Source organism: Pelmatolapia mariae, linkage group LG13 (genome assembly GCF_036321145.2).
Source record: "Pelmatolapia mariae isolate MD_Pm_ZW linkage group LG13, Pm_UMD_F_2, whole genome shotgun sequence".
Classification (NCBI taxonomy): domain Eukaryota; kingdom Metazoa; phylum Chordata; class Actinopteri; order Cichliformes; family Cichlidae; genus Pelmatolapia; species Pelmatolapia mariae.
The window spans coordinates 11,522,510-11,537,833 of NC_086238.1; the positions used below are offsets into that span (position 1 = coordinate 11,522,510).

The window sequence follows — 15,324 nt, forward strand, 5'->3', positions numbered from 1 at the left end:
AGATTTCCACTTCCCAGTCTCAGTCAAATCCATTCCACCCTCTGGAAATTCTGTAAGAATTCCCAATGCTGACACACTTCCTGAGGAGAAAACGGATTTATGACATCACAATCTAATCCGTCTTCATCTTCTGTCCCAAGCAGATTGATGCCTGAGAGTATTTCCTGGTGCACCTTCCCTGGGGTGGACATGTGGCAGCTATGCTCCATTGCCCTGTATCTCTATAAATTCAAAGGAGCTTGAAACACTGCTACAATGCTGAAAAACTCATTACGTTTATATCTGCCAGCTGCTGGGGTCCCTCTGCTGAGCCTTTTTCTGACCTGTTTCAAATTGAGCCACATTATGTGAAATGAAACTCCCAGTCAGAGAATAAGCAAGCACAGTGGCTCACTGAAGTTTTCACACAGATTGATCCACATGTGCTCTTTTTCTTACACATATATACAACTACAATTTCAATATATGGGACCAAAGAATGCATTGAACCACTCCCACTGACGTGTATATGAACAGCACCACTGGGACAGGCAATTGTGTTCAGATCAGAGCCAAATCACAACTAAATGGTCACAGGAGAAACTACTGTTGGCTGCAGAGATTTTCAGCAGCAGAATCGATTTATGCCAGAAACTCTTCAAAACAAAAACAAACACAGAACCACTGGCTAGCAAATGAGTCATTATGATGAGACAGTTACTTAAAACAAAGCAGGATAAGGCAAACAACTCCATTTAGAGTTCCCACATCTCACAGGTTTTGTTAATCAGTCCATTCGGAAACCATATTACTGCTACTAGGGTTGTCAAAAAAAATTTATACTCAGATACAAATCACTACTGAAAAGGGTTAGACGATCATTTGCAGCAGTGTTAATACCAGCAGCACGTTGTTTGCCTCCTCCAGCTGACACACAACTTCACACAGTACTGCAGAATGGCAGGCACACAGCCCCTCCTGCCAATAGCACCTGTTCACAAGGCTTTGACACTTTGACAAATTTCAAGAGGTCAGAGGTCATGCCAACAACATTCAGGTGTTAAAAAGTTATCATAAATGTTAATCTAGCCAGTACCCATGTTAATGCTAGCTGTTAAACTATTAGCAATTATCTGATTAGCCACATTAGCCATCTGTCGTCAATAAGCTAGCAGCTAGCAACTATGTGGAGGCTAGGTTACAAATGAGTTCTGCCCATCTGTATTGTTAATAGACTGTTAATTTAGCTGGATAACACAATTATTTGTGTCACCAGAAAAAACAGCACTACCTCAGAGAGCCTAAAAATAGTCTCTCTTTTTTTCACCACCTAAGAGAATCTTAATTTCTTTTTTAATCAGGCAACTTAGAAATAGTGTTGTCGTTGATGTTATTGTTTTTATTGTTTCAATATTTTTTTTAAAAAGCCAATTAGTTTTTATGACAAAAATTAAGACGCATTTGTCTTTTTTTTTTTTCTCCAATCCTATTAAAAATAGTATCTAATATTTTCCTGTGAGTCGGTATTGAGTTTGACAATCCCAGCTGCCACACTTTGGGCTAATTTTATTTTTATTTTTTTTTTATTTTTCATCAATTTCAGTGTTAGTTTTAGTCATATTGTGGGGATTTTTTTTAAGTTCAGAAAAAAATATTGTTATATTAACACAGACATCTAGCAGACATCCAAGTAAAAAGAAATAAAAAACAATTTAATCAAGCCTTGACAAGCATGTTGTGATGAAAAATTTGACCAAATTGAAAGTTTTTCATTCACATTTTTTTTATTTGAATTAAAACTTTATTTATTTTTTATTATTTTAATTACGTTTTTTTCAAACTACATAACTTTATTTGTTTTTCCTTTTTTCACACCTACTATTAGTTGTTAATAAGTTTCAGTTCACTATAATAATCGCAGTCCCATTGCTGGTGTTACTGAGGAGAGTCTGAGGAAGGTGGTTCATTTTAACAGTCGTATATTTACAGGCGCAAATTTTACTAACAAGCTGCAAAAAATTATGCAGCAGGCTAGCAAAAGTATTTCCGCAAATGAAAACTGCAGTCATTCTGTATCGCTGCTGTAAGCGCCACAGGACCATTTGTCCTGGACAGCTTTAGCCTGGCAGGGAGGACAGAAGCCAGCTGATTGAGGATTGGTGGCATAGCGCTGTCCAAACTCCTCTTGTGGAAACAATCTGATGAACACAAGCTTGACGTCCCACAGCCTAAAATGTGGATGCTCATTAACCACAATCACACACTGATGATGCTCTTTGACCAGACCGCTGAGCACACATCCTAATGAATGAACAGGTTGAGAAGCTGTGAAGAAGCAAAGCATTCCTCCTCCCGCAGACTTGGCAGCATATGGGCTTGACAGCCGTAAAACACGCAGGTGGAGACAGCAGGGGAAGAAAGACAGTCACTGTGAGACAGAAAAAGGAGAAAACTACTCTGACGGCGTTGTTAGCTGTCGAAAACCGACGGTGTGAAGCAGTGTGGCGGAGGGTTGCCGTTAGCCATGGGAGCTGTGAAGAGCTGACGGGCTGTCTGGGAAATGTCAGTGGAGAAATGAGGCCTAAATGGCTGGTAGACTACAAGAAGAAAGTGACCTACATACTAGATGGTCAAACGGGGTACGTAACCAGTCGACTGGGCACACAACAGTCTCATACTGAAAGACTGTGAGAATGAGAAGGAAAGGAAGAAAGACCACCATGACCAAAATAATACACCCTTAAACCCAACTGGAACACTTCTGTCCACAGTAAGAGGTCAGATTTCTGCTCAACTTGAACAAAACATTCCCTCTATTGAAATGTGGCTTTCAGACAAGCAGTTAAGGCCTTTAACCGTACATTTTTGGTGTGTGTGTGTGTGTGTGTGTGTGTGTGTGCGTGTGTCAGTGTGTGTTTGTGTGTGTGTGTGTCAGTAATCGTGTAAGTCTGCCTGTGTGTGCAGTCAGCGCGTAAAGACCGTCTGAGTGTGTTTTCCTGGCTCCTGGGCTCCTCGAGGGCTATTTACAGTTTTCATTCTGCTCAGTCAGGCCCCAGGAGCAAGATTACTGATAGGAAAGTTAAACATCAAGCGTATCTCACACATGCATTGCCGTCATACACACACAGAAACACACACACAGCTCCTTCTCATAGCCTTGACCACAGTATGGTCTCCTGCATCCTGTCTTGCTACAGGTAAAAGTCAAGGACCCAAACCCAAACATTTGACTTTTGCTTCTCTTTTCTGGGCCTTCAGACGACAACAACACTCCTGGCAAGAAGATACTATGATGGTTTTTTTTTTTTGGGGGGGGGGGGGGGGGGGGGGGGGGGGAGCCTTCAGAGCAGTTGCTGCTCTACGCAAAAATTTTACAGATGGAGAGAAAGACTGGGAGATGGAATTAAGGAGCCTGGGAAAAGACCAGGGGGTAAAGTAGCATACAGACAGCTTCTGATCAAACATAGATAACTTACGGCACTTTCTCATGCTGAATTGAATCAATTAAACATCTGTTCCAATGTGTGTTACGGCCACAGGCTGGAAAAGGAACACACACGGGGCTGTAGTAGAGGCAGAGACTGAAGGGTCTTTCATGGTTTGTACTGTAACCGTAGTTTGTTCAGTGACAGATTCTGAGGTTCTATTGTGGCTTTGCATGCCGTATGAAGGCTTTTAAGCTACACGAATGTGTACTTTGACTAGAAACTATGGATGAAACAGCTGCACAGCCACATCTATTATGTTTCATTTGTTCCAAACAGAAGACTGACAAGATGTTTGGCTCACAGATGTGCACTGACTGGTAATTTGATGGACGCACCATATGTGTTTAAATCTGATGGCCTCGAAGAATAAAGACTTGCCATACGTATGACTCTCACCCCCGCAGAGCACACTGATATCAGCATTCCTCCAGCTCTTTGCAGAGGTTAGCCTATCAACAAACGGATAACCCCCACTGCAAAAACATAGCCATTTTAAATATTTTCAAAAGAAAATCTATCATCGTTTTGATCGTTTACTCGTTTCAGACAGTTACCAAAAGCTGACGGCTTGCAGCTGTGCAAATGTGAGGATTTTTCTTCAGTTCTCTGATATTTGATAGACAATAAAATGGAATAATAAATAAAATGAGAAAGAAACAGCTGTGAGTTGAAGCTCTAAATAACTTAGTGTCATATTTAATCTTAAAATATCAGTTCTAAAGGTGTGGATTCATTTTTTTATTTATTTTTAATAGATGCATTATTTATTGAGAATTATAAAATGAACAACTTGATAAATATCGAAGCTCTAATGTTGCGGTCCTGCGCCATATTGATCTAATTAGTGTGCAGACCAGTGCAGATGTCAAGCTCATGTGGAACGCTGCCCATAATTTGCTCACAGACTTCTCTCAAACAGAAGTGTCTCGAGCAGCGTGAAATGTGGATTATGAAGGCATATCCACAATATCAGCAGAGTGTTCATTGATGCACGTTTTACACACGAACAGACATCACCCGCCCCTCCACTTTCCTGCTTCTTACTGGCTAGTCAGTAGGGTTAAAAGGAAAGATGGTCTTCTGAGAGATGAAAGGTGATCTAGGTGGATTTTCCAAATTTGATTTTCAAGGTCTTCTGAGAATCTGGCCCTCGTAGACAGGCATGCAGAGCAATCAGTAATGTACACTGTATATGTTAGCCTCGTGAAAAAGTGCATGCCTTGGTTTTGGTGTGTTTTCCTGATAGACACGTGCACTCAAGTTATATCGATAGGGTCATTTCCGAGCTCTCGCGGGCTCAATTAAACACTTCCACAGAGTAGCTGTACTCATTAGAAGAGTGGGCCGGTGGGCCTGCGGTGTGTATAGTAGCACAGCTGGTGGCTTTGAGGCTTACGAGTCAGTCATCGCACTCAGTCAAGCAACACACTTTCTACACATGTATGCAAAATGTAAAAATGTGACTCACTGTTTATTAGAACAAAAACTGAAAGAGCACAGTGGACTATAGGAGGAACTATAGCTTGCAAAACCTCATGTACATTACAGCTCACAAAATCCTTGCTCAAAAGGCAGCTATGGAGAGAGCGAGAGAGAGAGCGAGAGAGAGAGGACATCCACCTCAGTGTTCAGTACAAGAGGAAAGACCACAGCTGTGTTACACAGGCAGTAAATTGAAATGACAGAGTCCCAGGCCTGTAATTTCACAATGCTCCGCTGTGCATAAACATTCTCTGAATGATCTTCATTCCAGGCATTATCACTCCTCATGGGATTACCAGCTATGAGGATGGATATATTAGACTGTAAAAAAGACCTGAATGAAATTCAGTCTGCCTCAGGGCTAGACCTATTCTGCCCTGTATAGCAAATAACATAATCTAGTTTATTCATTCATTAGCTTTGTGGTTGAATTACATCTCTCTTAACTGCTCTGGTGTAGTAATCCTTTCATTAGTGATTACCACTTTAGTTACTGTGCCAGCCTTGGCTTCTTATCGTGCGTTCAATCCAACCCCTCAGCTCCACCCTTCACCCCCATTTCTTTGTCTTTTTCCATCTTGCGCTCTCCACTTTAGTCACACAGCCAGTGTTGGCAGGTAGTAGGCAGGCTGTGTTCAGTCTTGTCAGGGTAAATTATGGATCAGGTGGCCAGTGAGCTGTCAGTTGTACCAGCTATGTGGTGATGCCAGAAACACTACAGGCATTCCCTGGCACAGGCACACACGCCTACCACCTCCAACCCCAAAATGCATAGATGTGGTTATCAAAGCGACCGGGCTGCTCATCTTCAACCACTACTAATCCTCATGTGTTTTCATCTAGCTATCGCTTATTCTCTGCTTGTGTGCACATACACACATGGAAGCACATGCTGTGGTTTATGCACAAACTAAAGCGAACATCAGATTTATCTAGGCTTGCACAACAGACAGACAAACACACACATATGGTGTGCAGCCTCCAACTCCTCTACTCTGGAGGAGCTCCAACATGCCCCCGCATCTCAGTACAAGGTATCTTCTGGCACAGAAAATACATAATCAGTGCACAGACGTTTTGCAGTTAGATGAAGGCAAACACACACACACACTCGCAAAAACACACACAGCTCCTCCCCTTTTTCAAATCAACTCATTCACAGATGGGACACGCACTCGAACTAAAGAGTGGGGCTGTTAAGAAGACAAAACAAGGAGAGAGAAGAGTTTAATTTCATACCTGTCAAACAAAAAGCTTAACTAAGATCCTTTACTGTGCGCGAGCCAATTTAATCAGCATTACAGATGGAGATTTTCTCTCAGTGTTGCCTGATAAAAGGCCAAGAGAGAAGGGGAAGAGAGGCAAGGAAATAGACAGCGAGAGAGGATGGATGCAGAGAGAAAGCAGAAGGGGGAGGGAGCGGCCAGCGGCCCATACACGCCAGGGTGTGATTTTAACACGTGGAGCTCACAGTCTCATTACAGGCTTCGGTCTGAGGAGCGCAGGGGTCAGACCTGATCCAAACCCACAGTGACAAGTGCAAATGGGATTCTGCTGTCTGTCTCAACAGCCTACATACACACGCACAAACACTTTCTCCCAAAAGCAACCCCCTCCTCCTCTAACACATACACACAAACACACACTAAAGTATTGTATACATGAGAGCAAGTACACCCATTCACACAAATGCAGCACAAAACCAGCCTTACAAGGTAAAGTGCAGATTTTTGTATGACGTTAGCCTTTTCAGTTAGCCTCCTAACACTAATACTGCATTCCCTTGTATTAAAGTTCAGCAGTTATATATACTGGAGCATCACACAATTAAAATCTTTATGATTCAAATTGATGAAAAGAAAGTGTCCGTTAGCATCGTTTGGTACAGACGAGGGCAACAAACTTCTGGGACAATTACATAAACTTGACAAAGTCATTACTCATTCTTGACCCCAGCAGTGGCTGCACAAGTTCATTCAGATAAACACACATTTTCCCAATACATACACATAAATCTCGCTATGCACATGGGACCATCATGTGGGGCTGGTGTTGATTTGTGCAATCACCTTGATGAATCACCCTTTACAACAACCCACAGAGGATTGTCTCTATTGTTAAGCAGAACCGCTCAACATGACCTAGACACACAGCTTATACATGCACACACGTAACCAGAGGGGGGGGAAAAAAGGCAACAACGCAGGAATAAGTTACACATGACCTTTAAGTACGTTGTGTTTAAAATGCAACATCCTGAGTGAGATGCTACGGCGATAAAATGTGCAGCTGTACATGACCTATGAATGAACAAACAACTTTTAACACAAAAATACTCTTGAGCAGAGGGGCAGGGGATCGTTCCAGTGTGAATGGCCATTCATGTAAAAGGAAACCACAAAATAACCATGTTTCCTCTCCGGTTCACTGTTAAACCAGCATGTGCACAAATGCAACCTGGTAACATGCAGAGCGTGAAGCAGGGGGAAAAAAAAAGGTGTTCTTAGAAATTAAATATGAAAACCATAAAATATGCAGCCGGCTCCCACTATGCCAACGCTGCCTCTGACACAGGCTTTCTCTCCTCTGTTCCCACAGCATGTTTTATTCAGCACTGATATTCTAAAAGCTGAAATAGAACAATCTATTTCCCCTTGCACTCCTCACTTCTGATTTGCTGATGAATATTTCAGAAGAATGTCAGAAAAGACAGAGAAACTCCACTCTGCGAGCCAGCATCCGCCTCATCTCTCCCGCCGTCTCCCATCCTCCCACCGTTTGACAAGACAGCTACGTGATACTAGTGCAAGACTCGCCTAAGTAGCCGATTTGCTTAATTTTCTCCATGATTTAACAATTTGCGGAGTGCGTGTTGAGGAGCTGGAGAAGGGGAGACGGGAGAACGGGGAGAGGCGGAAAAAGTAAAAACTGCAATAGAGGTAAGGAAAGAGGCAAAGCGACACAGTGTGGCGCAGACTGGATGTCAAACCTTGTTCTTAAACTTCAAGTCAGACTTTACTTTTTAAACTCTACATTTATATGAAAAAAAGTGAAGAGAAAAGGGGATTTAAATGTATTTTAGCTTCAAAATTTAGAAAAAAAATGAAGCTACATGCTGCAAGTGTAAACAAATAAGTAAATTATGGACACATGTGAAAGGCACACATCTGCCTCTGGTCTTGCCAGTCCCTCATGCCTATTTATACCTGACTGGAATGCCAGTTAGTGACTGACTGCCTGAGTGACACACAGTCTCTCTCTGACATACACACACACAGACACACATGCACACACATACACGCAGCTTTACAGGCAGGGCTATTGTTCTGTTTCAGTCTAAGCAAAGTCATGTGCACTACTACAATGTACCAAGGAAATAGAAGGGAACCAGTAAGAAACGAAGATATTAAAGCTTCTTTTATACAAACACACACTCATGCGCCCACACAGAGAAGTAACTAAAGCAGAGATCGTACTCACAGTCTTTCAGTGTTGCGGGGGATATTCCTTGGCATGGTTTTGAGACCCAGTCCATGGCAGTCTACTGTGGTTCCGCTGCAGGTACACAGGGCTGGGCAGCCACTGGCATTGCCCACTATCAGGGCAGAGAGCATCGCCACCCACATCCAGAGTGGCTGCCCGGCCAACCTGCCCATGCCTGCCTCAAACCAGCTTTCTCTAATGGCCATATTCACCAGAACGACAACCTGCTCTTCTTTAACAAGCCCTTACTTCTCTGTGTGTCCACCTTCCCCTCTCTACGTCTGCTTCCAAGAGTCTTGTTACACCTTACAAGTCCACTAGAATAAATTCATATATTTGATGAATATGAACAAAAAAAAAATTACACATGAGATAATGCTAATATTTTCCTCTCTGCTGTAAAGCCATACAAATCCTTTTTTGTTCTTGTAGAATTCTTTTGATGCTGGTTTGATATCCACCACAGTTTGGAGATGTAAAAGAGAAAAAAAAAAAGAAAAGAAAAGAAAAATAAGCAGTTGTTTCTTATGTTCTCCTTGCAAACTCTTCTCCTCTCTCTTGTCTTTGTGGAGTTGGTGTGCTCTGGTCTGCACACGTCTGCGTCTCTGTCCTCCTCTCACTCAGTCCCGCTCTGCTCTGCTCGCCTGAAGAGAGAGGGAATAGGCAAAGAGAGGAAAGAAAAAAATGCCAGTCTCTCTCTCTCTCTCTTACACACACACACACACACACACACACACTCACACACACACTCACACACACACACTAGTCATCCATCACAAGGATCTACAAATAGCAGAGCCCCCGACTCCACCCCTACCCCTCCTCTCCTCACCCACTCCTCTCACTCCCCATGCAACACCCCCTCCAGAACCCTGCCTGAACTCACTCTCATTCCTGAGATCCCCTTTTCATTCCCTTGACTCTATTCACAATACAAATCTACACCAAGTATCTTTCTTTTTCATTTCTCACTCACTCCACTCCTTCTTTTCTCTCAGGTTTGCCTCCAGGCGAACCCCTAGAGAGAGAGAGACCTAACCTGCATGACACTGCATAACCCTTGCCTGAAGGGAGAGGCTGTGGGGAGACAGTGGTCTGTGTGTGTGCGTGCATGCGTGCGTGTGTGTATCCAGTAGGGAAGAGAGGAATCAACACCTCGGTCCGGGGAGGCAAAAAGCCGGAATAAATAATCAGTTAGTGTGGGTCTTAACATGTACATCAAGCGTGGCCACACAGACAGAAGCAGCAGCAGCAGCAGGGAAGTGGAATAAAAAAAAAAAAAAAAACACATATATTCAGTCTGCCTCCACAGATCATGAATCTGCAGGAGAGGCAGACCACCGCCATAAAAAGTAAATCAAACATTATATTTTAACACAGCATAGCCACGGGAACAGAGAATATAATCTAATATATGCAAATGCAAAGGCAAACCACTAGAATCCCAATCTTACCTGCTCTGATTTTTAAATTTGTCAGAGCAACTGGCACACAATCTGTCTCTTAATGCCAGGATCATGCACTGGACTCAAAGCTAAAAAATATATATGTATTTAAAATAGAAAAAAACATAAAAAAAAAACCCAAAACAATAATATGTGGCATACAGTGGTGTGAAAGTGTTTGCCCCCTTCCCGATTTCCTAGTTTTTGGTATGTTTATTGCACGTAGATGTTTCAGATCATCAAAAAAATTTTATGGTCGTGCCACGGCACCTCAATCGGATTCAGGTCAGGACTTTGACTTTGACTAGGTCAATCCAAAGTCTTCATTTTGTTTTTCTTAACCCATTCAGAGGTGGACTTGGTGATGTGTTTTGGATCATTGCCCTGCTGCAAAACCCAAATGCTCTTCTGCTTAAGGTCAGAAACAGATGGCCGAACATTCTCCTTCAGGTTGTTTTGGTAGAAAGCAGAAATCATGGTTCCATTTACTACAGCAAGTCTTCCAGGTCCTGAGGTAGCAAAACAGCCCCAGATCATCACACTACCACCACCATATTTTACTACTGGTATGACGTTCCTTTTCTCAAATGTGGTGTTAGTTTAATGCCAGATGTGATGGGACACAAACCTTCCAAAAGTTCAGCTTTTGTTTTGCTGGTTCACAGAATATTTTCCCAAATGACTTGGGAATCATCAAGATGTTTTTTGGAAAATGTGAGACAAGCCTTTGTGTTTTTTTGGTCACCAGTGGTTTTCTCCTTGAACTCTCCCATGGATGCCATTTTTGCCCAGTCTCTTTCTTATTGTTGAATCATGAACTCTGACCTTAACTGAGACATGTGAACCCTGCGGTTCTTTAATGCTGTTCTGGGTTCTTTTCCAACCTCCTGGATGAGTCATCCATGTACTCTTGGAGTAATTTGGTAGGCTGGTCACTCCAAGGAAGTTTTACCCGTTTCAAATTTTCTCCATTTGTGTATAATGGTTCTCACTGTGGCTCATTGGAGCCCCAAAGTCTTAAAAATGGTGGTGTATTATTTAAGTGATTTCTTGATTCAGCACATCTGCCAGTAATCAGGCCTGAGTGTGTTTAGTGACACTAAACACTAAAATCATCAATTAAATCACATTTAATTCACAATTTAACTATAGATGTAATTACTTTTTCACACAGGACCAAGTAGGTTTGGATAACCTTTCTCCCCTAATCAATAAAATCATTTAAAAGCTACATTTTGCATTTCCTCGGGTTATGTTTATCTAATATTAAAATTTGTTTGATGACCTAAAACATGTAAGTGTGACAAATATCCCAAAAACTAGAAAATCAGGAAGAGGTCAAACACTTTTTCACACCACTGTATGTAGGAAATCATTTCCTTTGCAGGAATTAATAATAAATATTTTTAACTTAGTTAAAACTGTGTGTACATATATCAGAGACTGACTGAAGTTGACAGTGTAATTGTAGCTCTCAGGAACTCTCCAAATGCATTTCGACTTGGACTTCATTGAATTGCAAATCACTATTCTAGATTTTGATAGAAAATGGAGCTTTGATCTTAATGAGTTCAGGCCATAATTGCTGGGTTCATTTATATTACAAAACAGCATTAAAAATAAAGGTGACAACTTAAAATGAAATGTGAAACTTTATGAAGAAAGAAAAGGAATAACTCCCATGGATCAGACTTCCTCACTGTGCATGTCTCCGATTTTGCATACTGATCATCTACTTAATTAAAGACTCTTCATAAACCATTAAGCACCATTAATTAATACTTAGGCCACTATTACTGCATATCAGCTGTTCTCCCAAGAGATGGGCAGTGCTTTACTTCAAATAAATGAAGACAAAGACAAGATGCCTTTTAGCACCATTTATCACAAGAATGCCTGAAGAAGTGATTGAGTTGGTGTCTGTATTTGCGTTTCTGGTTTTGCAACTTGTTTTTTTTTTAAGTATTAGTCAAGAATTATCATTGCTATGCATTATTAACACTTCACCCTTTCCTCCTTGACTGACAACAACACACTTTTCAAAATATAAAAATACTGAAATCTTTACTATAGTGTGTATCAGACACCTCAGCTGTGGCTCTGCTCAGCTTGAGCCATGCAGTTTGTGCTTTAACTTTACAGCACCCCATTCACGTTAACTGATGAAAGGCACAAAGACAATAAAGAGTCACAGATGATGTAATGATATATTTTAGTTTGTGTGCATCTGTCTGCTTTGATGCTTGTCCAGTTCAGAACGTGCACATATGAATGCGCACATGCAGGTGTACGCACTTACTCGAAACAATTCAGTAAAAGCTCCATCTGTCCCAGTAAAAATGTCAGTGCAGTATAGAGCTTCCTTCAATGAATGGTTAATTAAAGAGGAGACAGTGGTGTTTAGTGGTAATAGGGGGTGGTGGTAACATCCCTCCGCTCTCACAGAGCTTTGAGAGGAATGCACACAAATATGCAAAAGGAATAATTCTGCTGTTTACAAAGGCATAGGACGACATAGCAGCAATTACAATAGTCTGGCAGAGGAGAGTTTGCAAAACAGAAGATGTTACCAAGAACTGACATAAAATGAGGAAACCCAATTAATGTGGAAGCATTACATATGCTTAGGCACCCATGATTAAATTCTGTGTTACTGTGAAGAGCCAACCAAGGAAAGGAAGTCCAAAAGGTATAAAATGACAAAAAATAATAATAATTGATTCATTTAAGCAAGATAAACATGTTTTATTCCCATCTTTGCAGTTTTAAAAGCCAGAGGTCAAAAAGCGTGGTACCGTGTGTGGTCAATACCCTCTTTGACAACTTGCAAATGCTTCATGGAGCCAAGCCAAGAGTTCCAAGAGTTCGAGTCCACTGTGGATTTCGAGGTGTGTTTAGGATCATTATCCTGTTGCTGAATAAATCCTCTTCTTTGCAGCTTCAGCTTTGTTTTTTTTCCTTAACAGACACTATGCTAGAATTTGCTGCTAATTAACTGAATCCACTCCGGTGACACTGGCTCCAGCCCAAACACAAAGCAGTGATGCGTTCAATCCTGCATAGCTCTCATAGAAAGTTGTGTCTTTTACATCTCAGCCTGCCTTCATTATTTCTGTTAATTGCCATTTCTTGACATTACAGATTTAAAAACAACAACAAAAAGCAAACAGGTATTTTTGCATCTTCTCTTCTTCAGCATTTTAGGTGTGTTTAAAAGAGCTTATGGCTAGTGGGACTAGGAGGAAGATTGAGGAGTGTTTTGGAAACTGCACCACCTTTTCAATGCCTGTGAGCAACATCTTGTCTGACACTTCAATCCTTTTGGGTGGAATAAAATTTTTGCGTTGTCCAACTCTCTTTTTTTCCTCACTCTATAATTGTGTAAAACAAAACCACAATATCTTCATCTTAGCAGACACAGGCTTATTTGTGATTAGTTCATCCTTCACTCACTTCAATAATTGACATTTATAGAAACCTTAAACAGGGGTTCCCACATTTATGCATATCTCTATTTTCATACATCTTTCACCCAAAACTACTTGAAACAAAAAAACAACTTTTCTACTGAGAAGTTCTTATGTAGTTAACTAAAAAGAAACCAACACATGCTTGAAAATAAAATACGAAGAAACCAAATTTAGAATTCAGAAAATTCCACAGTGTGCTTCCGACCAGTCATTTGTATTTCTCTCTTAACACAGCTGTGCCTCGGAAAGGCATAAAAAAAAATATTTTAATTGTGTTTTCCTTTTAACGCAAATGAACGGTTAGTGAGTTTAGAATATGGACAGAATTAGCTCCCTCTAAAAGGCATTTTAATGCATACATTCAAAGCAAAATCACATCCACTCACAAACCCACAAACATATTTTGATATAATGTGAAGTTGATTACAGTACCAGTGAGCCATTTTACAGTCATCAAGCTCATTGCTAAATAAAACCCCTGTGGAGTTTTAGCTGTAAAACAATACACTTCCTATTGGGGACGTTGTCTGTTGTATATATATTTAGGATTTGGGGAACATCCCCATACATGTTTACAGCATATACTTACAATACCAACCATACATTGACACCATAATGACAAACAGACATTCATGCTGTTATGGAAAAAACATTTTCTTGCTACTCAAACTTTCACCCCATAACTGCATTCGCAAGTTGTTTTCTTCTATTTAAATTCATTATTGATCATTGGCCTAAACTTTTTAATGCAGGTTTTCAGGTTATTTGGTACAATTAAAACAACTCATATGTACTTTATTGACAACTTTCAGGACGTAGGATGTTTTGATATGTCCTGTTAGAGAAGCACGAGTTTCAAGTACAGGGAAACCTTTCAAGTAGCTACTTATATATGAATATGAGTATATGGTGGGCATGTCATTTTCTTATTTTAATAAATACTGAGAGCTTACACTACACAGACAGCTGCAGCAACCTTTATACACTAGTGACTCAAAAGTGGATAACCTCTACCCATGACTCTGTACCTCACTGATTATTTACAACTAAAGGGCACCACCTTGTGGCAGGAAAAAAATATAAATAAATACATAAAAGCATTGCAGAGGTTCAGGCAGAAGTACTTAAATTGTGATGATTAATAGAATAATAATCATTAGAAAGCATGCTCACAATTATGTTTGTATGCTCAATGACTCAAGTTTGGCCTTTTCAAAAAAAAGAAAAAAAGAGCCAACTATGGAGTGCAGCTTGATGTCTTTTAATTACATTGAGTTGCATAGCTTCACAGTAGCACCAGATTCACCAGTTTACATGGTCACATTATAGTTAAATTGTAACAGCAGTGAAAAGTGAGTTTCACTCATGGAGTAAGGCAACAAAGTGGGGTTAAAAGTGGTCGTAGCCAAAACTCTCCCAGAAAAACACCTGGATTACCAGTTACAGCAGAAGGCAAGTAAACGATCCATCTTCATCTGCATTCAACCACTCACTTAAACTAAAACTAAATAACGATAACTATAATATGAACAATAAAAACTGATTAAAAAAAAAAATCTTGCAGTATCGTCAAAGGTAAAAAACAAACAAAAAAATAATATAAAGCTATAAAACCAGATACGGTGCTGCATAAGAATTCAAACCGGATGTAAGATCTAAGACCAACCCCAGAAAACCAAGGTACAGTTTAAAGAAGCAGTAGCTTAAGGGATCATAGCGTCAAGATGGATTTGTGCTAAAGTGAAACAAATATTGACATAAAGTACACAAGCTCCACTGACCTTTCACTAAGCATCTCCCTTATTTTATCGACACATAAAATAAGCTACTGGGGAAGGAAAATCTTCGTAAAACTTTCGGATATGTTCATTTTAAGGCACACTTTGGATTTAAATAACTTTGGTTTTCAATGACCAAATCTAACTAATTATCCTACCTACAACTTACAAGCAATTTTAACATTTAAATAGAAACTCT

At 40.5% G+C, this 15,324-nt stretch overlaps 1 protein-coding gene across 4 annotated transcripts in view; it reads right to left on the reverse strand.

Moving 5' to 3' along the window:
- Positions 1 to 9,149, reverse strand: part of slit1a (slit homolog 1a (Drosophila)) — an 83,810-nt gene extending 74,661 nt beyond the window's left edge. For all 4 annotated transcript variants that reach the window (XM_063491088.1, XM_063491086.1, XM_063491087.1 and 1 more), the window contains exon 1: positions 8,430 to 9,149. In XM_063491088.1, the coding sequence (XP_063347158.1) occupies positions 8,430 to 8,638 (209 nt within the window). In that variant the 5' untranslated portion in view covers positions 8,639 to 9,149. The remainder of the gene's footprint in view (positions 1 to 8,429) is intronic.
- Positions 9,150 to 15,324: the final 6,175 nt, after the last annotated feature.